Source organism: Monopterus albus, unplaced genomic scaffold (assembly GCF_001952655.1).
Source record: "Monopterus albus unplaced genomic scaffold, M_albus_1.0 scaffold113.1, whole genome shotgun sequence".
Classification (NCBI taxonomy): domain Eukaryota; kingdom Metazoa; phylum Chordata; class Actinopteri; order Synbranchiformes; family Synbranchidae; genus Monopterus; species Monopterus albus.
In genome coordinates, this window is record NW_018127993.1 from 678,693 (window position 1) to 704,503 (window position 25,811).

The 25,811-nt window shown below is 39.8% G+C and overlaps 1 protein-coding gene across 1 annotated transcript in view; it reads right to left on the reverse strand.

Moving 5' to 3' along the window:
- Positions 1-8,461: 8,461 nt before the first annotated feature.
- The window catches only part of LOC109966524 (adhesion G protein-coupled receptor L3), a 202,435-nt gene continuing 185,085 nt past the window's right edge, over positions 8,462-25,811 (reverse strand). The window contains 4 exon segments of the mRNA XM_020611408.1: positions 8,462-11,142; positions 17,922-18,018; positions 20,235-20,360; positions 20,576-20,744. Coding sequence (XP_020467064.1) covers positions 10,193-11,142; positions 17,922-18,018; positions 20,235-20,360; positions 20,576-20,744 — 1,342 coding nt within the window. The 3' untranslated portion in view covers positions 8,462-10,192.

Sequence of the window (25,811 nt, forward strand, 5' to 3'; positions counted from 1 at the left end):
TTTATTAGACTTACTCCCTTTTGTTTTTGCCAAAGAGCATCTATACATGCTTCTATTTCTAAAGAGGATGGATGGATATGACTCACAGCTTTATATAAATCCTTTAGTCCTGTGATGAGAAGCAACTGCACAGTTAATTGTTTGCCTCTTGTATGAGTTGTATTATTGAAAAAAAATCACTGTCACTGGGTTCATTTGCCAGTATTTTTTTTTTCTTTTGCATATCCACCATATAAAAAGCATATTTCCTATAATACAGCATCAATAACATGAGTGGAACCATTAAGTGAAACTCAGTTTGCAAAGTGAACAAAAGCTTGACCTAAGCAACTGTGTGGACATCGAGTTGGTTCTCTGTTACAGAACGATGCAGTGTAGTACCACTAAACAGTAATGCTATATCAAGAATAATAAAAACAGCCATTAGGTTGTGATGGATTAATGAACTCAAACAAGTTATAAGCTGATGCACCTGAAGGTAAGAGAGACCCATTTGATCATGCAAACCACTATCACACGCCATGAGAAGCAATAACGTAAAGGACAGATGAACACAGTTATATTATTTAATACATACCAAGATGTGGAAATCATGGGCACTGGGTGGTGCAGTGCCCAAAACAGGATCCGCACATTGTTTACATAACCAAAACCTACACCATCTCATGTACACGTACAACTTTATCTAGAACAAAGTGTTGTTCATATATTAGGCACATGCTGAACGAGGTCGAAGGTGATAAACTATTGAACTCTTGCTTCCTTTTAAGCTGCAAACTCCCATCACACAGTCACTTTATAGAGAAAGATGACACCAAACTAGATTCAATTCTAAAACAAAGGCTCTCAGTCAGCATCATGTGTAGAGTGCCATGATGTATAATTCATTGCCATGAGATTTGCAAGTCTCCATCTTCACATTCATTCTGTAAAACGATGTTAGTTACTGGGTTCAGACATCCCACTTCCATCAGCTCAGCTCTGTTGGATTACATCAGAAGCTGCAGCTAAATCCAAATTCAGCCCTGAACCTTCATTACTACCACTAAGTACCACTGTCAGTTTTAATTCTAAATCAGAAACAAACCTCTATTAACTTAAGGTTTAACGTGACTAGCACTTTTACAGGCTATTGTATTCATAAGAAGTCAAGTCAAGCTGCACACTGAGCCTTCAAAGGACTAAAAAGCATGAAGATGACAGGCTCGTGCTAATGCAACATTTAAATGTTAGCTAAATGTGAATACCGTGCATGATCCCATTACACCCTCAGAGAACGGCTTGTTTGTTCTAAAACCCCTGATCTAAAAAGTTTCTTAGTGGTTTGAAGTGCAATTTAGATAAACGATAGGCCTCAACTAATGTACTGATAGGATTTGAATTGATCTGAGCTCAAAGAGAAAGAACAGGAGAATGCCAAACCTACAGCTTTGCTCACAAAAACTAAATATCATGATAATGCAGTGGAGCACTTGCAGATTTAGAGTAAAAGCCCAGGGGATGCAGATGAAGACTCTCAAACTGAAAAGCCAAAATTTACCTTCCTTGCTTGTATTTTTCCACCTTAAATAATTTATCTTCATATCTCTACACTGAAAAACATTTGTAATAAACACACCTGCCTGGACTTCTGACTCACCATCTTGTTTCAAAGATTGAAATTAAGCCAATTAAGGATGCGTGGGGTGCCTGAGCTTGGCAATTAGTGATCTAAATGCTTTGTTCAAAGCTTGAAATCAAACTGCTTAATCACTGCACAAATCCTCAGACCCTCAGAATCACTCTTGTATTGTGGAGCATGCAGTTGAAGAATTAGGCTAAAATACCGATTCGTGTGCCATGAAAACTGAAAACTCTTTTTACTGTCGCCTTCATAAAACGGATAAGGATAATAATATTCACCTTTATTTGGCCAAGTATGTTGCACACAAGGAATTTGTTTGTGGTACAGAACAGAGGCAGCCATTTGCGGCGCCAACTCAAACGATGGCACTAACCATCAGGGGTGACTTGGGGGTTCAGTGCCTTGCCCAAGGACACGTCAAAATGTGGACTGCAGGCACCGAGATTCGAACCTCCAACCCTCCGGTTAGGAGATGACACACTCTACCCACTGAACCACAGTCATGCACTTTGAGGTCAATACAATTATTTCTGAATATGATAATGTCTATCATTCATATCAAACAGATTCAAACGTCAACTGATTTGACAGCAGAAACTTTAAGGTTTCAGGAGATATAATGTGTCCACAGAGGATTTGTGCTTCTCTAAGAAGCCCAGACTCAACCGGGCTGCTCAGCGACCCGATTAGAAAACATGGCACTTAGCAACTTCATCATTTGTATCTGTGTACTGCTACGTGCTAGCATGCATAATATAACTCAGTGTTAGGATTAGCATCCAGCCATTTCCAGCCCCTGCGATGAAAGCAGATGTGTACACATTAGTAAGAGCATCCCTTGAGGAGATCTCATTAAATTGCTGGATCACAGCAGCATCCAATCAACAGCATCCACAGAGAATCCAGAGGAATAGATTTTCATTATCTTAGCGGGGGCTGCATATAAAACTTATATTTGGTTTCCATGCCTGCAGTTCACATGTTGAAACAGAGCCCTTTCACAGCACTCAGCCTTATCTCAGAACCTGATTATGTGAGGAGGTTAACTGGAGATTAATTGGTCGGCAAAATCATTAGATCACATGCATTGATCTTGTGAACTGACATCAACAAGCTGTGCACTTTCTTCTCCTACGTTCCACCCAAATAGTAATCACAAAGGAAAATAACAGTTTGGTTATGATATATGTTAGAAAGTTTTATGATGCTGGTGGCTAGGACCAGCACGCCCACCCTGCCGTGACACTGCCACTAGATTCAATCTACAATATGCTGATTCCATCATAATAAAGAAAATTGGCTCAATCCCTGAGGAGAGGGGCCCTAATAGAAAATAATTCTGCCCTTGAAACACTCTGGGCCTGGCTTTGATTAGATGATGCTATCTTTGTTTAGACTTGAGCATCTGGGGCAGGACCATGTGTTCATATATTTAATTAAAATACCATTGCCTGCACTGACAAAGGACACTTATCTCATCACAGTGTTCACCCTGGATTTTGTCTCTTAATTCAAAAGATTATCTTGGTTGATTGGCCATAGAGGTGGGATGGACGAGGGCAACGGTGAGTATGGAATCTATTGGCTTGTCAGAATACTGGCTCGTCTGCTGTCCACCTTGACTGCAGGCCAGACATCATCACTGCATGCCATCTGGCTCGGAGACAGAACTATTTTACCGTTATCGCTGTGTTTTTATCATTTATCTAGGGCTGTGTGAGAGCATAATCACAGTGTCATTATGTTGTCACAACCTTGCGACAACAAAATTTATCGCTGAGCCATTGACGACCTTTGTATGCCACAAAAACATGCCTCACTGATACTCTATTAGTCAGTACAAACTGTGGGAAACATGAGCCAAATGTAGTCCTTTTTATATTTATTTCTCAATGGGGCAGCAACTAGTGACTGTTAATTTTCCAAAGATTCTGCCTGTTATTTTCTGAACTTATAATTTTGTCTATAAAATGTCAGAACACTGAAAAATGCCAGCTTCTCAAACATCAGAAATTGTATTTGTTTTCTATGACGGTAAAGTGAGTACATTTTTTGGACTGTTGGTCTGAAAGAAGTCATTTGGATCTTAAACTGTAATCATAAAAATAACTGCTAGCTGCAGCCCTAACCATCAAATATATGCTCTGACTGTAGAGATCATTTTAAATTGAAATAAGGGGAAATCATCGAGAGGAATATTTTTAAAGGTTTAGCTCCTTAAGTTAATAATTCTTTAAAATCAATCAACATCATGACTTGATAATTCTTTTAAATATCCACTGTTTTTACATAAAGTGGTTCAGAAAAACATGTCCTAAATAAAAGAGACTTTAAACAATAAAATGTTTCTATACAAAAAATATTCAGAATATGTTAAAGGTGGCACCTCTCTCCAAAAATTATTTAAAAAAACTATTTAAAAGTAAGAAAACAATTTAATTCATTTTGTATTTGCTCTTACATAATGTAAAGTCATTTTTGTCTGACAAATATTTATCTCCATAGGCCAAATATGCAAACATTTTCCCCAAAATAGCAAATATTTGACCACAAACACTATGTAATTCAACCGCAGTACATCTGTGATCCAGTGCAGTTACTCAAGCATAAGATGTTACAAAACTTGAACAAACAAGACGGCACTGTAGTGTCCCAGGAGCTCTCACACCACTGAGACCATACCAGGAACTCTACCACGCTGCGGTTGTCGTTCTGGTTACGTACAGCAGACTCAACTGTGCAACCTGCAGTAACACACAGAAATTCCCTGGACAACCACGACTGTTTTCCTGGCGAGCATGAGCTTTCTCCTGGGGCCTGTGTTCCCTGCACGTTATCTTCCAAATGAACTCACCGAGGTTTCCTGTGAATGTCACATAACCTGTTTGCCCACGGCATGAGGGGCCTGTTTGCTTCTCCCAGGCGACTGAGTGTTGTGATACTGCCAGCCATTAAAGGGCAACAGAGTTTTGCTGCTTATCCCTTCTGTCATAAACCAAGGCTGTGATGAGACATGATGGAGTAGATTTATGAGTGGCCAGAAGTCACAAGAGGGCAAGTGGGAATGAGTTTAAGATACAGAGCAAAGTATGAGGGGTGTGCAAAACTGATGACATTAGTATTAGTAGTAGAGTATACGGGACTGAAGGGAACAAACACTTCATGAAACTACTGACTTATTGCAAACACTACTAAAAGGTGGTTTATATTAGGCTGCATACCAGTTGGTCAGTTCATCTATTAGTCTGTTCAAAGCATCAACATTGTCTATAAACAGTGGATCAAGTCTTTTTAAAGTAAAACTGACAAAAAAAGTTTGATAGTTACAGAATATTCTCAGGTTTTGGACTGTCCGGATTGGACAGCTACCCTGACACGACTTTGTTATGGTCCGTTTTGAACAAAGATCTTAAACTTATGACTAATATTTTAAATCTTTAGAAAATGTTGTCATATCAAAATCAGCCTCCATTAATTGAATACAGTAAAATGACAAAAATTAAACAATCCTGGTTAAAAACTGAGTTAAAGACAAATAAAACAATAATGAGAAACTAATTTACTGCTCTAAGGATACCAGCTGGTTAACTAGCTTATCCTATGCTTAAGTTATGGCAGTGTTTTATTTAGCCTGTTTATAGCATGGGGGATATTTGACATTTGTCTTCAACCTGGAAGCCTTTTCACTTTAATATAATTACAAAATGACTAATGTTACTAATATTAATATCTGAAGTCTTTGGGAACCAAAATGACGCTGACAAAATCTCCCTCCATCTTAAACCAATGTTATCTTGATTAGAAAAGCCAGAGATATATGTCCTTCTGTGCGCTGAGGCCGTCAAGCTGTCCCAGCACACAAAGCTGGAGATGGCATTGATTCCCCTTTCATTTGGATTTCTGCCAGGTGTTCTACAAATCACATCTGAGCTACTACTGTTCACATTGCACTCAGGTGTTTTCTCTGGCCGTGTGCTCTCATTCACACACATGCACACTCTCGCAGATCTGGAGATTGGTGAAGTGCTCGAGGGGGAATGTGAGGAAAACGGACACTGCCCTTAACTGTCAGCAACAAGGATATCTCTAGTCACATGGACTGTGGATCGTAATAGCTCGCCAGAGGCAGCTTCATCATCCTTTCCATAATGGAAGGTTTTTAAAGTGTAAATAAATGTATGTTTGCCAGATGTTTCTAATCCTTTAGAATACCTGATCCTGTGAAATACTGGAATTACACAGACATGCAGTAGATTGTCATGTGTTCCTATAATATAACTTATTCTCTACCAGAACATCTTAAAACGTATCCCCCCCTCAAAAACTAACACAAACACTGTAAATTGATTATTGCTTCACGAGCTCTGAACACATCAACACTGACTTTGTAGTTTGGGAGGTACAGTGAAAACCATTAGCAACTGAGGATTTCAATCTCAAGTCCGATGGCTTACTCAGTAAAATCTGGATACATTTGTGCTAGTCAGAAAACATTCTCACTTGGGTAAACGGCATCAATAAGCGATACCGTTTGACTTCAAAGCATCATGCATCGATTTTATGCGCCAGTAAATATCTGTATGGCATTAGGAGTGCATGGCATTAAATACAACACAAGCATGTTCCTGAGTAGCATGAGGGCCCAAAGAGCAACTCATTAATAAAGTGCACAGGAGGCCAGAGTCTTATCTTCAGCACACATCATGAAGTCACTCGCAAACGCCACTCAAAGCGATGCAACAGTGACGGCCAGAGCACTTTGTCTGCTAGAGTCATATAGCTCTATATCATTAGGCCTGTAACATGAGGCCACACATCTCTGGCGGTTCTTCACAAAGACTCAGCCATCAATCACACCAAGCTCAGTGAAAACAGGCTGAACTCTACCTAAATATTTTACATGCAGGATATAGTCAAACGAAACAGTCAAACCTGGTGAGAGACAGAGAAGTACAGAAACCTGACGACTGCTTATCTGACTGCAGTCCTGTTTCAATGAATATATTAGTCCAGTGGGAATATCTACAACATAAAATACTGGTATATGCAGTGGTGGAAAAAGTAATCAGATCCTTAAGTGAAAGTAGTAATACAACAGTGTAAAAATAGTCTGTTGCAGGTAAAAGTCCTGCACTTTATGTTACTGAAGTACAGGAGCATCAAAACATAAAGTACTAAAAGTAAAATGACTTTATGCAGCACGGCACATTCAACATGAATGATTATCATAATTACTGATGCATTGTTGTGTACATCACATTTAATGTTGTGGCTGGTAAAGGGGGAGATAGTTTTAACCAGCACCTGGTCCTGAAAAGCAACTAGTAAGTAAACTTATAAAAGGAAAGACATCAGTGACAGTAGCAGCAATTACATTATTCTCCTATTTTACACTATGCTGTGCAAATCATCTGTGTATTTATTCACACTGGTCGAGTCTTACTGCACTAACCTCATCCTATCCTGTTAAACTGTAGGTCTACTCAGCTCAAAAAGGCGAGACCTAAGTAAAAACTGACTGATAAAGAAAGCTGAAGATATAAGAGGCTAAAAACTCGATTCAAACATATAAATATCATCTTACATTCATCAGGGGTAGGAACAACACCAGGGATGCTCCCAATCTGTCTGCTCAAAATTTACTGTAAATCGATGGGATTGCCAGCATGCCAGTTAAAAATTAATTTGCTGATTGATTATGTAGGATTCTTTTGAAGTCTCTCTGTACGTTTGTTGTCAATAATCTTTTTAATGCTGTTTGATATTGATTCTGAAGTTCAACAAACTCTCAAACCAAAATCACCCAGACCACAGCACTGAGTAAGAATTAACTGGAAAAAAAAGAAACTTTAAAAGAACACATGCACTCAGCTACTTAAATGTGCACTAAGACATGAAAAAGAGAATTAAAATGACCTTCTGCCTATGTGACACCTTCTCAAGTTGTTGTGCAGCTACAAGGCAACATTAGCATCCATTTGGATCACTGGTTACTCTTGCTTTAGTTCTTCACCTGAGGAAATATATTATCTTTAGATACTAAGCGACTATGTTCATTATCTAGCCACTCGCATGAAACTCCAAATCAACCAGCGTTGCCTCTCCCTGCTCCGCTATACTCTACTGCAATCTGCTATGTTCTGATTGGTCAGAGAGGTCAATCCTGCTCAAAACCTTTTAGAAGCTATAATCTTTGTTGTCAGTGCTGTTCAATGAGCCCGGGTCACAGGAGGCTTCAGCATTTTCCCCCCACATTAGGACAAATTTTGGAGCAGATTCCTACAACGAAAAAAGTTACACACTGTAGCTTTAATTTGTGATTTGGTTTTAGGCAGGTGGCAAACTGTTGATTAATGAGCTGCAGCTAGTTTGTCATGTACTGAAACAGTTTGTACAATGAAATGAAAAAGTAAAAACACATGAAATGAAGCTAAAATGAACTGAGATGGTAGAACGCTCTGAAAGCTGAGCACAACTGCAGAATCAGGTGACAATTCTTTGATTTCCCTCACTAGTACTGACACTTTAAACAATCCCTGCTATGATTTGATCCATTAGGGCAGTTCTTAAGTCAAACAATTTTCATCTTCACTCTTATAATTTCTCCTCCACTGCTGAAGGACATGCTGATCACATTGTGATGGCGACCACCAGAACTTTCTAAGGCGTGAAACAATAAATCTTAGGATTGACAGGTTGCTGTAGGACAGAGCGGGCTTACCTCTGGTCATGTCTTCTGCCAGGATCAACGGTCCAGATGACTTTTCATGTCTTCCTGATCTCAAACTCAAACACAGTTTCTGCAAAGAATTCACTGGTTACACCAGCACTGATAGTGAAATATTTATTACAGCATATGAAATCACCGGGTCTATTGTAAAGCAGAGCATACACAGCACATCCACTGTTGCTGGGCCAAAATTTGTTTGGCACTAAAATGAACAGGGGGTTAATGAGAGATATTAACTCAGGGATTGTTCCATCACTTCGATGTCCGTCGCTGTTATCCTTATAGAAGTCTTCTGAGACCCAGACAAAATACCAGATCTTTTGTCATAGCTAAGTGAAAAATCTTGACCAATAATTTATTTGTTGGCAAACATGTTTCACTATTACAACCAAGATTAGTTATGAGGTCATTCAACTTGGAAACCAATACAAAAGGGAATAAATAATAAACCATAATCATAGCCAATAATAAAAACTAATCTGTGCTGCTAAACTCGCTCCGATCCTCCACTGTTTATTTAAACAATAAATAAATAGATTTTCTCCTCAAGGAAGAAAGCAAAACACTTCCAGTTTTAGCACTCCAAAAGCTCTTTCTTTAATAAGTAAAACAACCATGATTAGTGCTCATCAATGCTCAATTAATTCTCTTTTTGAGAAGCACAAGTGTTTCTGAATGCCAACAGAGATGAAGACTGCACCATGAACCATTGTCAGGGATACCTCACGATTAACTTTGATTCTGTCTCCTTGACTGTCTGCGGATCAGAGCTCTGCTATCTACACAGCAAGACGAGGGAAACAAAATCAGAAACGGAAAAATGAACCTGGAAACAGAGGTGAACCTTTTTGCACATAAATGTCTGCACGATAAGTGTTTTGTTTTATTTTTTGTGTTATTTTGTTTCTACTTAGATGGTCTTTTCCTGGAAAGCAACAACAAAACCAAACGAACAAAAGAAAACCAAAACAAACAGAAAAACCAGACTGGTACCAGAAACCGAGAAAGGCCAGCACAACAGAACAAAACTTCTCCTAACCACTACGTTTACAGAGACAAACTGTTTGCTTGGAACAAAAATGCATACTATTATGTGCAATGCTAATTATCTGTACAATTACATAGAAATATCTTATAATACTCTTATTAGTTTTTTCTCCCTCTTAACAACTGTTATTACAGTAAAATGAAAGGAAAAAGAACAGCTATGCTTAAAAGCATACGATCAATAATTCCTTCATGGTAATTGTTCAAAATGTGTCGTGTAGTTTTTGCTTTTTTTATTTATTTTTTTGTCCATTGAAGGGACACTTCAGCAAACAAAATGTGCTGCAACTCACCAAAGAGGAAGAAAATCTTTCAAAAGTCAATATAGATACAGAAGTATAATAAAATAGTCCTTTTTGTTGGATTTCTCATTTATTCCAGTGAAGTCTAAAGTTCTGACTTGGATGGTTTGGGGCGATGCAGTTCCTTTTGACTGCCAGACCTAAAAATCCTGTGTGAGTAATTCTTTTCACACTGAGACACTGAAATACAACAAAACAGACAGAGTTGGGTGGGTGGGGGCGTGGGGAGGGGGTCTGACGTGGGTGTGGACACAATATCAACAGATTCCTGCAATCTCTGGCCAAATATAGTCACATACTGGCCCCCATACATAGCGATTATTATCCTGCCTGTTGTGAGTAACGGAGTCCAGTGGTTTGCTCCGCATCAGTCTCTGAGACACAGAATAAAAGAAAGGCTACCACTGCCAACGACTGATGGAATAAGGGGACACAGGAAGGAGTAGAGGACTATGGTAATAAGAGGGACACGTGGAGTTGTGTTTGGGCCTATAGGCTGGTGACCAGGTGCGAGGGCTCCTGGGGGGCATCCTCTGGAGATAGATCCTCTTTGTTTGGGGGCACGATGAAGCCATCACTGCTGCCACGCCCTAGCTGGTAGTAGGAGTGCAGCTGATGGAGGTGGTTACGTGAGCCTAAGTTCGGCATGCTCTTGTAGTAAACGTCATCTGAGCTGGCCTCTGGGCTCTTGGCATCTCCAGCATCCTTGGAGCCGTCAGCGGATTCTGCAGATACGTCAGGCAGACCGGGCAACATGGGCATGCTAGTATAAAGGGAGTCTCTCTGGTGGTTGTGGGTGGGTGACGAGCCCTCGTCCTCGGTGTGCTCGTTAGTAAGTAAGGGAAAGAAACTTTCGCTGTTCTCCTGGGCGATCCTCCTTCGAGACGAGGAGGAAGTGGTAGTGGACGAGAAGGGGTGGTGGGGCAGCGGAAGCGGTGGTGGCGCCGGCTGGTGGAGGTGATTGTGAAGGTTGTCCACTGCCTGGAGTGCTGGGGGCGGTCTTTGAGGCAACAGCGGTGCATTAGACTCCTCGCGGATTAACTCCAGGCCCAGTCCTTCATCGTGGTGCGGACCGAAGGTGGAGTGGTCATCCAGGCTCAGCACAACATTCATGCCCATCCCCACTCCCAAGCCCATCCCGTAACCACTGTCCTTGCCACCGTTACTAACATTATTGACCAACTTATTCATGAGGTTCCGGTTCTGCTCAGACGAGCGCTCGTGGGAATTGTTGAGGTAGGAGGGAATATAATTGGAGGTGAGCTCTTTCAGGATCTTCTTTTCCAGGGTGGTCTCCTTGTGGTTATAGCCCCGGTCAATAATCTGTACGCAGTCACTCATGTACTCGGCGCTGGCGATGCTATAGCTGTTGCCATGGTTACCATTCAGTGGTAGAGTATCCATGACACTTGTATCCCGGGCATTGTTCAGGATTCCCTCTGGAATGATAAATATGGGTTGGGTTGGGGGGCAGAGTGGCAAATGAGAAGGGTGAAATCTGATGGAATATAATTGCCACAGCAAAACATCAGCCATTTTTACAAACACAAATTACACCCATCAAATACTGTAGCGCTTTTATTCTTAAATATGTCCTGAATCTCAAACACTCTCAGTAATGTCACCTAAAGTTCACAATTCCCTAAGATGCACTTTATGGAAATAAAGACCCCACAGTATCTGAATTAGGTATGACATAAAGCACTGTATTTACATTGTACTGAGCATCACACTTACCTTCTTCAAAAACATTTCTAAGACTCAGTTTCACTTTTCATTAACTGGTTATTCTACGCCAGTGATGAAAACACTGATATGTGTGCATCACACAACACTACAAAGGTCAAGCACAGCACAAAGTCACAAAGCTTATGCACAGAACAAGCAAACACAGACAAAAACAGCCATGTACTTCATACTGCACAAAGTGAACACAACCAAGAGCACCAGCTGTAAATCTGGACCCCAGCCATATTGTCCCATATGAGCATTATAATTTATTATCATATCAAAAGTCTTGATATGCTTGATCCATGTGAACATAACTAATCATCCCTCTAAACAGGATTTAGTTAAACTGTAAGGAAGAAGACTTTCTGTTCTCTCTGTTGCATGAACATGTAGATTATAAATTTTCCATGCAATCGACATCAAAGCGCATGTTTGACGATAATTCAAACTACCTCAGACAAGGCCATCCGGCTTGTTAAAAGCGCCTAGCTCAAAGTCTGACCTCTTGAAATTTTGACAAGAGACCTTCAACAAGTGTATTGGCTTGATCAAAGTGAAGGATTAAAAAAAGCATAAGTGAATGAACAAAGGCACAGCTGTTCAATATTCACTGAACAGACTACAGATCAATTTATATTGATGTGCCTTATGAATTGTTGAGTCTGACCATTGACAGTAATTGGATTAGTCCATTCAGAGTGTGATATCAGTGGATATTTGCCTGTAAGAAGCAGCAAATCGTTGTAGTGTAAACTACAGTATAGGCAGTGGAATCGGGCTGTTATTTAAACTGATTTTTACAGCTCTGTTTGGAATGGCGAGGGCCTTTGTCATAAAAGAATGCTATTACTTCCAAAGGGAATGACATTTTTTTTCCCATTACCCCTTTGTCAGCATCGAGTGAAAAGAAAGTAAAGCCAAAGTCAATTACATTTGATAAGCAATGTTTAGTTTGACTCCCATACTCGTCTCTCTGTAGGGCTCTTTTAGGGACAGCATGAGGGAAAGGAAAGAAGAGAAAACAATAAGCGTAACAGTGACAGGTAGAAAGAGAAATGTGCACATACAGCAATGCTGATGTCGCATCAAAAAATGTTTCTGGAAGCAGTTGTTTTATGTCACCATGCAAAATTCTACGTATCCACAGAAAGAACCAGGACATATCTCATGACAGATATAGAGGAAAAGGGTAAAACAAGGCAAATGTACTTGTGCATCAAATGCACAGATAAATCTGTTGACAAATTTCAAATCTATGGCGGTCCAGGAGAGTTATAGTGTTCTGTCAAGAGCTCCAATGCAGTACTTGTGCTGCATGCTGTTACTCAGTTAATATTTATACTGAAATAACCGATATATTTGAAAGCTGTCCCTCATCACAAACTTACTAAATAATCTTCACAGTAGATCAAATTAGAAAAAAAATTAACAGTTGAAAGTTTTGTTTTTGTAAAGTTCCACTGAACGAAGGATACTAAAACAGATAAATGCCAATGCTCATGTTTTATGCCTCAAACTAGTTTTTAATTTGCAATATAAATTATTTGCATTTTCTTTTGTGTGTTGACACAGATTGTGGAATAACGTCTGACAATCCAACAGCAGCATTAAATAAATAGATAAATAATAAAAACGAAGACAGAAGACATGGCACATGAGCTTCACTGACAACATTTGAGCACATTTAAAATAAATGACTGGGAATGTATCCAGCTCCCTGTGGGCACTCGTTCTTGGTTTCCTCATTTTTACATCTCTTTGTCGGCCAAACAGCCACAAGTCAAAATGAATTATGTAACCGAATTGCACGCCCTGACCAGAAACCAGGATACACCTCCAATGGAAAAACCCCACAGAAAAAAACAGTCTGCAGGATTTTTTAGGTTCCATAGTTTGTTCATCATCAACATCTAGAGCAGTGTTTTTAATTAAAGCCTTGTTATTCTAATCATGAAGATGCTTCGTGTTCCTGGGGAGGAGCAAAGATTCTCCAGGAGTGGACATGAAAACAAAACACTGCTCTAGCCACAATGTTAAAGAATGAAAAGAAGCTAGCACACCTTGTGTGTTGTACATGCCCAGAGGGTTGTTATAGACTGCCGATTCCCCAAGCAATGTATTATAGGGATTGTTAGTGCCATGAGGACGTAGGAGTGCATTAGGTATAAGATGGTTAGCCATAGCCCCTGGAGCAGCCAGAGAGAGACGGAGTGAGAGAGAAAGATAAAAAAACCAGAAGAGAAGAAGTGTAGAGCCAGAAGAAGGTTGGTGGGTAGATAAATTGAGATATAGACAGAGAGAGAGAAAGAGAGAGAAAACATATATCAGTTGGGCAGATGCAGCTGAGCAATGACAGCCATTAACATCCAAATGATCACATGATCATTAATGTGAGGGCTTTGCTACATGAAAGCGGCAGAGCTGAACTGACATGGCTAATGGGACCAATGGACAGTGTGTTAACTGTATTGTTAATGTCGGCCATTAGTGTCACACTCGTCTTTGAGCTCCACATTCAGGCAGCATACATGTGTTAACAGACAAAACACACTGACATGCCTAACACAACACGTGCTGTTACATCTCTGGACGCAAACAGGACAGAATATTAAAACAGAAAAGAGTCTCACACTAAACTCCTTCCTTATTGAGCCTTAGTGAGTTTAGGTTTCCTTGACCTGATGATGCAATGTGCATGGGCATAGTGTTAACTAGCATTTGAACGTTTAAACATCAAAAGTGCTGTGGTTGTTTTAGCCTCTCAATGACCAAGAACACAATTTGCTAAATTGTTTAAGGATTAAATCATATTTGTCTGTTCTAACATAAACCGCAATGTCCAGGGAACTAGCTGATTACTCACACAAGTATGTGATTATTACATTCCAAGACCAAACAGCACATTAGTTTGTGGGGTTACAGTTTACATTAAACAGTCTTATTTGAGACTTGCATATCTACTGTGTAACAACCCCTCACATCAGGCTAATTTTAGCTGTTTTGTGAGCAACTCTACTAGATTTACTGTAGGTTTGTTTACACACCAGCGATTCCAGTCACCATTACCAGAGATAGTTACATTTAAAGTTCAGACTTAAAGCTACAGTATGTAACTTTTTTCAAATGTTTTTGTTGTAGAAATCTGCTCCAAAACGTGTCCTAATGTGGAGAGGTGCCGTTGAAGCCTCCTGTGACCCAGGCTGAACAGCTCTGACAGCGGTGCAGAGATTTTAGCTTCTAAAAGGTTTTGAGCAGGACTGACCTCTCTGACCAATCAGAGATGTTCAATTATTTCTGCATGATCAGTCAGCTTTGTTGCATTCTCATTTATTGTAATTTCATGAGGACAAGTATCTGAAGAGCTGGGCAGAGCATAGCACAGTGAAGCAGGAAGAGGGAGCGCTGGGTGGAGAAGAGTAGACGGATTTGAAGTTTCATGCTAGTGCTACTTTAGGTTACATACTATAACTTTAAATTTTTGAAATATAACAACATATCTCAGCTATTAGAACAAAACATACGTCTGGATCTTGCACTTTTCATAAACATTGTTTGCATCCAACTCATCAAGCTAATCTAGGTACAGCTGATAATGTCTGCAAAAGCACCTGTAGCCAGCTACAAATGCCTTTGTCTATTTTTGCCTGAATTCAGAGTCACCCTGCTGCAGAATTGAGTTCTGCATGATGAATCTTTAACCATTATCTATGCACACTGTATGCAAGCCAGAATGGATAGCTGGATGATAGCAACAGCAGGAAAGGGACCTAGTCAATGATCGGTTGCTACACTATTATTATTGCTTGTAGCATTGCCAGTCTTATGAGCTGCAGAAATATAATTTATACAATCATAAATATGTAAGTATAACATTTCCTTTTCTACAAGAACAAAGCTCACATTTGGTCTCATTCCTTATGTGCTGTTGCTGAAATAACATCTGATTGAAGTGACTGGCTCCCCCTCTTTAGGCAAGGCGGTCATTACTTTGCTCCAGCCTCGTCTCAAGCACGAGCACAACAGAGGCTCATTTTCTATACATGCAATTCTTCTCCTCAAATACTTGTTGCCAGGATCTTGCCCAAATGACTCATCAGTTTCCTAACCACATCAAGCCAACCTTCACAGCCTGAGCCCTGTGATTAGCTGCAGATTTGAAGGCTGCAATCTTAAACATGAATGTGGCAGATTCCCTGATGTTTGTTTTTCTTTTGCTGGTGATAAAAATTATTTATTTTCAAGTGTTTGAATACATTATGTAGAATATCAAGTATGCTCCAAATGCTTGCAACTCACATTTCCTGTTTACAAGATTTTTTTAACCCCCTGTCAACATGATATGATACCGTTACTTTTAAAGAAGCCCAATTTAAGATTTATAAGTGTGGTACTTCCAGCATATACTTCCAATACGCACTATGGCAGAGCAAGTAAACATCTTTTACCTGAGGTTCCAGTACACAGCAATTAGATCCTCCGGCTGAGTGTAATGTTCTTTTCTAAAGCTCTGAATCTGTCATTTCAGTGGAAAAAGTTTTTACCTTGCGACTCTCTCCCCATCGTTTCAAAAAAATTGGTTCATGCACTTTTTGACAGTCTTCTAATTGCAGAAACATTTCGGAATTCTTCTTAATGGAATTTTAAAATAATTACAGCACTAACAGTGTTACAGTATTGACAGATTTAGGCTCATCTTTTAATACTATTATTTTTTGCTTGAATTAACTATTAATTAAGCCTATTATAATGTTTGCTTGGAAACCAGAATGTTGTTTTGATAAAAGAAAAAAAAAAACCCTAATCTGCTGTTGATGTTGCTGCTTTGCCCTAATTATAGTGTATTCCATAAACAACTCCAAATGATTAATCCCCACCCATTTACTGTGTCTCTGTGATAATCTGGACAATTTCCAAAACCCCACTGATTGTGTAGTGATAATCCTGAATGCTGGGATAAATTGAACATGCGACGCTATCAAGATGATTGCAAGAGTCTGCTCTTGAGAGGAGCGCAGAGTGTCTGCTCCAAGGTCGCTCCCTAACGTGCAAAGAAGGGGGGAGAAGTGGGGTGCTGATAATAAAAAGGACAAAGCAGCAGGAAATATTTGCTCCTTGACACATAATTGCTCAATAACAACACAAGAGCAGGCATGGAACAGTGAAATTCTATTTGCATCTGCTCCTCTGATACTCGAAGTGGCAGAAACACACGCCCCAGCACACTCTGGAGCTCTTGTGAGAGTTGTCTCTATCAGATCCGCCTGGTAACAAGCCAGGGGTATAAAACTGTGCTAATAATTTCTATCTTCAATCTTTTATGGGAGAACCATGTGGGCCTTTCCTCTACTCCCCACCTAGCTCCCCACCCCCGACTCCAGTGCAGCCTCTCTTGAATGGATAAAAGCTGTGTCTGTGGATGGTGCTAAGCTGAGTGCCTAATTATTGAGATCCTGACACTTCCCCTCTGTGTCAAACATTAATCCATCATTGTAACTATACATTAGTGTCTATGTAAGCAGCTGCCCAGAGCGGATTCAGAGCGCGAGCAGTGCAGAACTCAAGCCCTCCATCAAGAAATGTGATGAGCGAGGATACTGAAAGGGAGGAATAGCAGCAAGGAAAGTACAGCATATTTGCTACTTGATGTCGAACGTAGCCTGGTATCTTTTTTTTTTCCTGTGTAACCTGAGAGACTGAACTCTACTCACTGTGCTGCTGTCCAACACATTATGGAAATCTACTTTTTATTAGCGTGTTCCTGACATGGAATCACACTGAGCTGATGTTTTTCAGGTTGCTGGTTCAACACGTGTCCTGTGTGGATGCCCGGTTTCTGTTTCAAGGCATTTGCAGTCAGACAGCACAGTGTTGCCAAAATAGAGGTAGTTTTTGTACCAAAACTAGATCATCTGAATAAATTTATTAAGTTTAATATCAGAATTTAATGAATTGCATTTTTGACTGTTTTACTTTTTTTTTTTTTTAAGTCTAAATCCTTCCTCATGGTAGTGAAAACTCTTTGTTGATGCTTCAAAATAACAGATGCAATAAAAAATTTTCTGTAGCAGTGTGACACTCAAATGGATTTTATCTTTTCATTTACTACCTTGTATTCACAATCACATTCGCTTTCATCCAGGCAAAAATGACACCCAGCTTTTTGAGTGTCGCACGACTTCTGACAGCAGCATTTCATTTATCATATACAAGAACTTGCTTCAATATTTGGCGACTAACAGCTCTGTTTTCGCTGGAATTTGAATTGAATCTATTGTAAAATAATTGGTTTTCTTTGATTGAACAGATGTTAGGTTGAAGTTTGTGGTTTGACGTTTTACTTGTTCATAAAGTCCATGTCACATTAAATGGAAAGCGATTATAACTTCATAAAACATTGTAGGCTTTGGTGGGAAAAGGGTTTTGCATTAGTCACATAGTTTGAGCTGAAGGTCAATGTATTGAGAAGAAGTGCTGCGAGACCAAGTACCTCTGTTGAGTGATGCGGAGCTGTTGATGTCGCCAGTCATAAAAGAGGACTCAGACTGTTTTCTGACTGTGTCGTTCCACATTCGACGGATGCGGCTCTGTTGAGACAAACAACATGTTAAAATAAATCAGAATATTCACGCTGAACACTGTCAGTAATGCAGGTAAGGCATTATTGGGATGTTCTTCAAGTTTTATTCCTGGTGTTTTCCTCTAACTCATGAATATAGGTTGAATCAAAAGCTGAAATAAACCATGAAACGTCAGCTGAAGATAAGTAACCTCCAATTAAAGCTGAGCATTAGTACTGGTCGACAGTACTGAGTGAGTGTGTGTGTGTGTGTGTGTGGTTGTTTGGCTACATGTCAGCCCTGTGATAGACTGGCGACTTGTCCAGGGTGGACCACGCCTCTCTGTCCCAATGTCAGCTGAGATGAGCTCCAGCCCCGTGACCTTTGTTAGAATAAGCGGTATAGATGATGGATGGGTGGACAGAATCACACAGGTGCTAGCTAGTTAGCTAGCTAATTTTGGATGGACAAAATGAAAGCACATAGTGAATATGCTATCCAAACTGTCCTTTGTAAAACATCCACCTCTGCATTTCATCCTTTCAGTCATTATCCAGTGACTTCATTGGGATTTGTTTGTGTGATTTCCTGTCATCCTTCCATCATCCATAACAGTTTCATGTATCTGTTTTTACTGCAGTTAGTGCCACTTCCTCAACCCTCAGTAGTGTCAAGGATCCGTCTACAACTCCTAGAAGGATTTACAGGGCCCTATCTGTGTATATCTCCCTCATCAAGGTCGACAACAATCTTTGAATATAAATGTTTTTCATTTCCTGCCCAAACAATACGCAGCATACAGTACTACTGTGTGCACGGTTTGATAATGTAGTGAGGAATTATTAGCACCATATCAGGTGCACTTGCTTTCAGTTTTCTTCCATTTCCAGTGGTGTATATAATCTTGCTGAACTGTTGTCACCTCATTCTCAGATCTCAGCAGTACAGTATTATTATATGATAGCCATAACTCAAAAATTAGAAACATAATGTCATAAACCAGAACTATCCTTTAACTAAACTGTTAGTGAAATGGTGGATCACACCCACTGCAATCTCCATTAACTACATTTGGAGCAACCGTGACAACAACTAATCTCTTCTAGAAATCCTCTACTGAATGACACTGAGACCTGGAACATGTTCTTGTTCATAAAAACATAACCATCACATCATGAATCATGTGAAACATGCCTATACAGAAGTGTTATGGTCATTAGTGCACTCTCAGAAGGATTTATGGTTTTACATGTCAACCCCAGCCCATATATTCTAACAGCAACATATACGTAATGACACAGCTTATCTCATTGTGATACAATACATCATGCTGCTCCCAGCACCGTAGACACAGATGGGTTTAAAATGACACAGTTATTGCTTCTTGTGTTTCTGAACAGATAAAATTTGAACCATGCATCGGCATCAGGCTAGCATGTACTTTGCTGATTACACATTCATTTAGAAGCCCCAGAGTTAGTAATAAACATCCACAAGTGCTTCCATTCCTGCCTCAACTGAGCATGAGGTTAGAGCCAGCTTATTAAAGCACAGTGTATAATTCGTCACTTTGATCTGTAAGCAGGATCCAGCTTGGATCAGGGGTTGCCACTGCATGCTCAACTCTAAGGGCTGTTTACAGCTGAACACTGGGAGGAAATCACACTCTCTGGAATATGGATATGATGTTCAGTCATAGTGCATCATGGCGATTCATCATATACTTTATGTCAATGTGGGAGGAATCCATTAACAGTTCACTTTACAAGAAGACTTACCACTTACACAGAGAACTGACATAACTTGGCAGAGACAGTCAAATCTCCATCTATAAGCATAAACAAATTCCCTACAAAGCTTGAGCCAACAGAGTCAGTGAGTGCACTGCAGAGACATGAACTGCAGACTGACTTTATGCACTCAGACAATGCTTAGGTCAACAAACACTACATTTTCCTGCTATCAGTCCCTAACATGGACTTTTGCTGCACTTCCTTGAAATCTTTCATGCATATACATACTGTAGTAACCTTAAAAATATTCACACATCTGATCTGTAGGTGGATATGTGTATTATTTGGAATCATATCTCTACTTGCTTATAAGAATGAATTGTTGGAAAGCATGCACATTTTAACATATGATTCACTGGTAACCTGTTACTGAATAAGCACCAATTTGTATGAGAGCAGAAAAATGACAGACTAGGATGATGTAAGGAAATATGAAAAGTGCCCCGCCACCTGTGACCCTGTAGAGTAACGTCCGGGAGCACGAGAGGTGCTGCCCTTCCCAGAGCCAGTAGAGCTGTCCACACTTTTACTGCTGCAGCAGTGAGTACGCAGGCATTTCCCATACTCCTTACGCACCTGTATTTACAGGAAAACAAAGATGCAGCCCACACAAACTAACAGTTAGATCAGTCTAGGCTTCTGTAACATGGTACATTTGGAGATGCATTTGCAGTCATAAAATTAATTTAATAATATGTGTAGAAAACTGGCATAGCATGCAATTTCTAAGTGGGGGCATTTTAAAATCAAGTGTCAAGCGTGAAGCTGTGCAACTTAAGGATGAATCAGACCTTTTTCTGCAGGACACAGTGGAAGATGAAGATGAACATTCCCTGCAGAGAGTTGAAGATGGTGAAGAGGTAGGCCATGACCACCGTGCTCTCGTTGACATACATGAGGCCAAAGGCCCAGGTGAGGCCCAGCAGACATAGCAAAGCAATAGCTCCAATCACCCAGGATCTGAAATATAAAACACCACACATCTTCCAACCATCTCACAAAGATATGTTCAAAAGGTTTTAATAGTGGCTGCTTAAAATAAGTAATGTAAGCCCTACCAAAGCAAAACATTTTGAGGGAACTAATGGAGGTATGGCTTATTTATATCGTAGCGTGTGCTACCACACAAATATCCAAAAGACAATATTTTAAGGTGTTAAAAATCAAGGTTTTCAATGAGAGGGAGAAAAAGGCATGAAATAAATGGAGGAGGATGAGAAAGTAATGAGAAATTACAATGGATTTAATCATCTTTATTTTCTCTCCTTGTTTCGGTTATTTTCCCAAATTTCAAGCATATAAAGTTAGAGAATAATGGAAGGCTGTGGAAATGGGAGGGTAACAAATATGGCATTTTCATTAGATGACTGAGTGATGGATTCTACTGTTGGTTAAGGGTCTTGTAAAGTAAACAGTCTGCCCTTCACTTGGACAGTGTTATATCTACATTATAATGCGGATATAGAGTGCACTGTGAAGATGTAGGTGCCATTTAAATCTAATCTTGTTTGTCACATCTGCAGGTTTCTTATATCTCATATGGGAGTGCTGCGTTCACACAAATGTGGCCACCAACATAACTGAGTACTCTGCAATATATTATATTAAATTAATGATGGGTGCTCATTGGTTCATTTGTACTAAATGAAAAATGGCGTTAGGGAAAATCAGCCCCTGCCGGTTTTGTCTTACTTGATCTCAGGTTTGTAATCCTGATAGCTGAGCAACACGACAAAAGAAAACAGGCAGAAATAAATCAAATCATATAAACAGACACAGAGGCTTAATCCAAAATGTGTGGCCACAAATACAATGCACAAAATTAGACATTAAGAGGGAAACAACACACCAAGAAGGAAGGTGGCATATGCTGGCAGTGGAGATTAAAGCTACATTCACAGCATCCACATCCAAACATCAAGGCCAGTCATTCAGACAGTTTGGGAAGGGATCTATTAGTGATTTACTGGTGCTAACCACAATAATCTAGGTTCACAGAGTATCCAGCTCCCCCCATTAATGCTGGCAGACCTTCACATTTAAGCTTTTATAAATGGGCCAGGTGTGCAGCAAAATAAATGATTTATGAATTCACCAGAGCAACCATTAAACATAATTTTCCCAGGGCTGTCTTCATGACCTGGCGGGAGGGGTACTTCATCAAGGCAACTGCCCCGAGAATGGACACAGAAACACCAGCAGCTGTCACAATGAGAACAAGATATCGCCCTCTAACTAGTGGAAGTTTTGTTCTATGGATGGTGGACGATAAAGTCACAGGAGGTCATAAGAAACGCATCTCAAAGGACAGGATATGAAGAGGCTACTACTCATATCGCACATGGCTAATCTTCTTCTGGAGATATCAGATAAAACTATGAGGATGAATTTGAGGGCTGCATGAAAGAAGCCTTGAGGCAAAACTTCTGAGCCTGTACAACAGTCACTGAACAGCATAGCAGCTCACTTACAAATGAAGGGAGTGCGGTTTAGTTGAGTTGTATCCTGTCAGGACTGGTGCATCCCTGAAAGCTACTAGTTCAATATCACTTACAGATGCTTTCATATACTTGGCTTCATTAAGCTCAAAATAGTTCATGAATAATTCTAATTAAATGTGCATTTTAAACAAATTTCATAACGCATCTAAGTAACTTAGGTAATTAAGCTCGAACTGTGCCGTCCACACAGCCATATATTCATCTGAATGGCTGTGCAATACACAGATATTCTATCCATCCCTGAGGGCTGCAGCACAGCACTTTGACGTTTCAAGCACTAAAAAGGGAGAACTGTTTTGTGCTAATCGTTGAGCAGAAATACCAAAAATGAGCAATTTTAGCAAGAGAACTACTTCAGACTATGGCAGCAAATTACCTGCGATTTCCTTCAAAATGACTCAATTTGCAGAGGCTCCATTCATCGCTATGTCACAAATCATTTATGTATGAGACTGCAACTGGTCAGTTCAACCTGTTTTAAATCTGCATAAAGCCATTTTATAGGTTGTTTCAGTGGGGAGAGCTGTGATCAACTTGGCGGGGTGTTAACTATTTAACCAAAGGTAAGCTTAATAAGACTGTTCAGAACATCAATGTAGTAAAGAGTTTGATATTGGCAGAGATATCTTTTTTAACTTCGCCATCATCCTCGTTAGCACATTTCATTTGAAGTGTCTTATCTCTATGGGGAGGAAGCTCTAAAAATGTTCAGTCCATCATGTTCTAAATATGCTGCATTCAGAAGCAACTTTAAAGTCACAATGGTGCAAAAGTCACGGTGTAATCCACGAATCACAGGGAAGTGGCAGCTGCCGTCTCCATTATGTGGTGAGGAGGGAAACAACACATCAAACACACAGAGAAACGTTGCATCTTACCAGCTCCATTCTACAATAACACATCCATTATAATAACGGTAGCTAAAATGAAGACGGAGAAAAAAAAATGAAGATGAAAAACAGAAAGATGTTAAAGATAAACACAGCGTAAGATAAGAAGGCAGGGTGTGAGTGCTGATCAACAGAAGAGAAGCAGGGAGGGAGAGATCCACAGTGAAACAGACATGAAAGATTCATATTAAAACAAGCAGCGTGATAAATCTGAACAGAAAACGTGACATTGAGCCATAAAGAGAAACCAAAGAGCAGGAGGATGAGACAAAAGATACAGCTCATTAAACTCAACTAAAATGACTTAATTAACCCTTTGCTATCATGATAACCACAACAGTTCACCGCAGTACCTCGAGGAAAAGTTCATAGAAAAAATGAGGCAATAACGGAGCTGGAAAGATCAGCTGTAATCGTTAGAGGCCACAGCATTCTGAATTGTTTTATAATTTTGAGTCCAAGATTACTTGGCTATGAGATAATAACAGGATATGTTCAGCTAAGTGGTCGAGCCAGTTTGCCAAATGTATCTGCACATGCACGTGTTGAACAATGGCCTTGAATTCAAAACCGTGTCAGATAAATGAGAGCTGACAAACTCAGCGCAGGTTCATCAAGTGAAACACTGAAGAATGTTTTGAAGTCTGAAAGACCCTTAGTCAAGAGGTTGGTACTGTACATTACGGGAGGCCGGTGTTATAAATCACGTGACACAGAGAACCCCAGCATTCGATATTTTTCTCCAGAGCAAACTACACCATGTATCTTACAGTACCAGAGATGGGTAACATATAGAAACGGACTTGGAAAATGTTGACCAGTTATAAATCAGACTGCTAAAGTAAAACAATTACTGTAAATGTTCAGATTAAAAACAGTGTATTCCATAACTTGTGTTTTATGCCAGAACAAAACTATTTTCAAATGTGTACTATAGTAGTAGTACTACTTCTATTTGACAGTGTCACCACGTTCTGCAGCTGCTTTGCACTTTCTCCAAATTCAGTTCTTTGCAGATTTTTGGTTACGATTTTCTTTGTTACAAGAACGAAACAGGACCAAAACACACAGCTTGTTATTTCGCACAATCTGTTTAAAAACTTGGAGAAAGGAGGTGACGATGAATGGCTTTCACCATGCAGCCACTGCAGGAGATGTCGACTTTATATTTATACTGAATTAGTTAGTAAAAACTCATTTCTACAGAATGTAAAAATGATCCATTTTAATTTTAGTAATGCATCACAATTCTCTACTTACACACATTATACCTACACTAAACATCAATAGAACATAAAGACCGATAAGACTGGAGAATAACATTTCAAAATGTGTGTATTTTATATAAGCAGCGTTGCCCTTTGTATGCATGTGATCATCAGGTGACACCTGTTCAATAGCAGCAGATAAAATCCTGGAACATCCTGCAGTGAATCTGTGATGAAAACCACACTGGCACAGTAGAGTCTGACATGGCGTAGCTACAGCATGCTGCATCACGCTCACAGTAGACTGTTCTTTATGTGTGTATCACTGTGCTGAGAGGAGCAGGGCAGACAGGGGCCACTGTACTGAGACACAACCAGTGATGTGATGCCACAAAAAAAACAGCCAGAACGCCCGCCATAAAGCAGACTAATGTGTCCAGAGTGGCCTAAAAAAAAGCGAGGCAGACGGCAAGAACAGAACAGAGCCCCTTATCTATCATAGCAAACAGGCAGCAAAACAACTTTATACTATCTGTAGGACTCTGCCCTGACACCAGGAAGCTGGCGCTTACGTCAAACACAGTGACCTCAAGTCCTGTGTCACTCGACTGGGTAACAGCATGTTAAAACAACTTTTCCTACATCCAGCCTGACACCTGGATGAACCAGTCGATGATGTTAAATCTGTGACTATACTATACAGGTGCATCTCAATAAATTAGAATATCATGGAAAAGTCCATTTATTTCAGTAATTCAACTCAATAGTGAAACCCGTGTATTATATAAATTCAATACACAGAGACTGAAGTAGTTTAAGTAGTTGGGTCTTTTAATTGTGATGATTTTGTCCCACTGTTAGGTATTTTTAGTCAGATAGAAATTGGATAGATACTTTATGTATTAGAAATGTTTAGTGGAGATAGGATGTCTAGTTAGACTGTTAAATGCTTAGTCATGCTTATGAGTTTCTACAGGGTACATCTGGTCAAGGATAACTAGAGAGAAGAGTTGATGACTGTCAGCAGACAGGATGTTTAATATTATTATTATGACGTGTAGAACTGTAGCCTTAGCCATAATATGTTCTTATGTTTAAGTCACGACATGTTCTAGAAGTCTGTGAGAATGTTTTTAGCTACACACCACTTAATCAACAGACACACACACACATTGATTTGCTTCATGTTTTGACTACTGCTATGACCAGCTGCAAAGCTGGTAACAGAGACGTCTCAGTTGACGTTTCTGTGTAGTATGGGGCTAGCCCAACCAAAGGGATATAATGTATAGGCCTGGTGGATTCAGGGTCTTTCATCTTACATCTGCCTCCGAGCAGTTTGGAGGTGCAAGATACCTGAGCGTGTAATGTTAATTTTTACCTGTGTTCATGGAATAAATCAGCACTGTTTTGTAGTTACTTGGACTG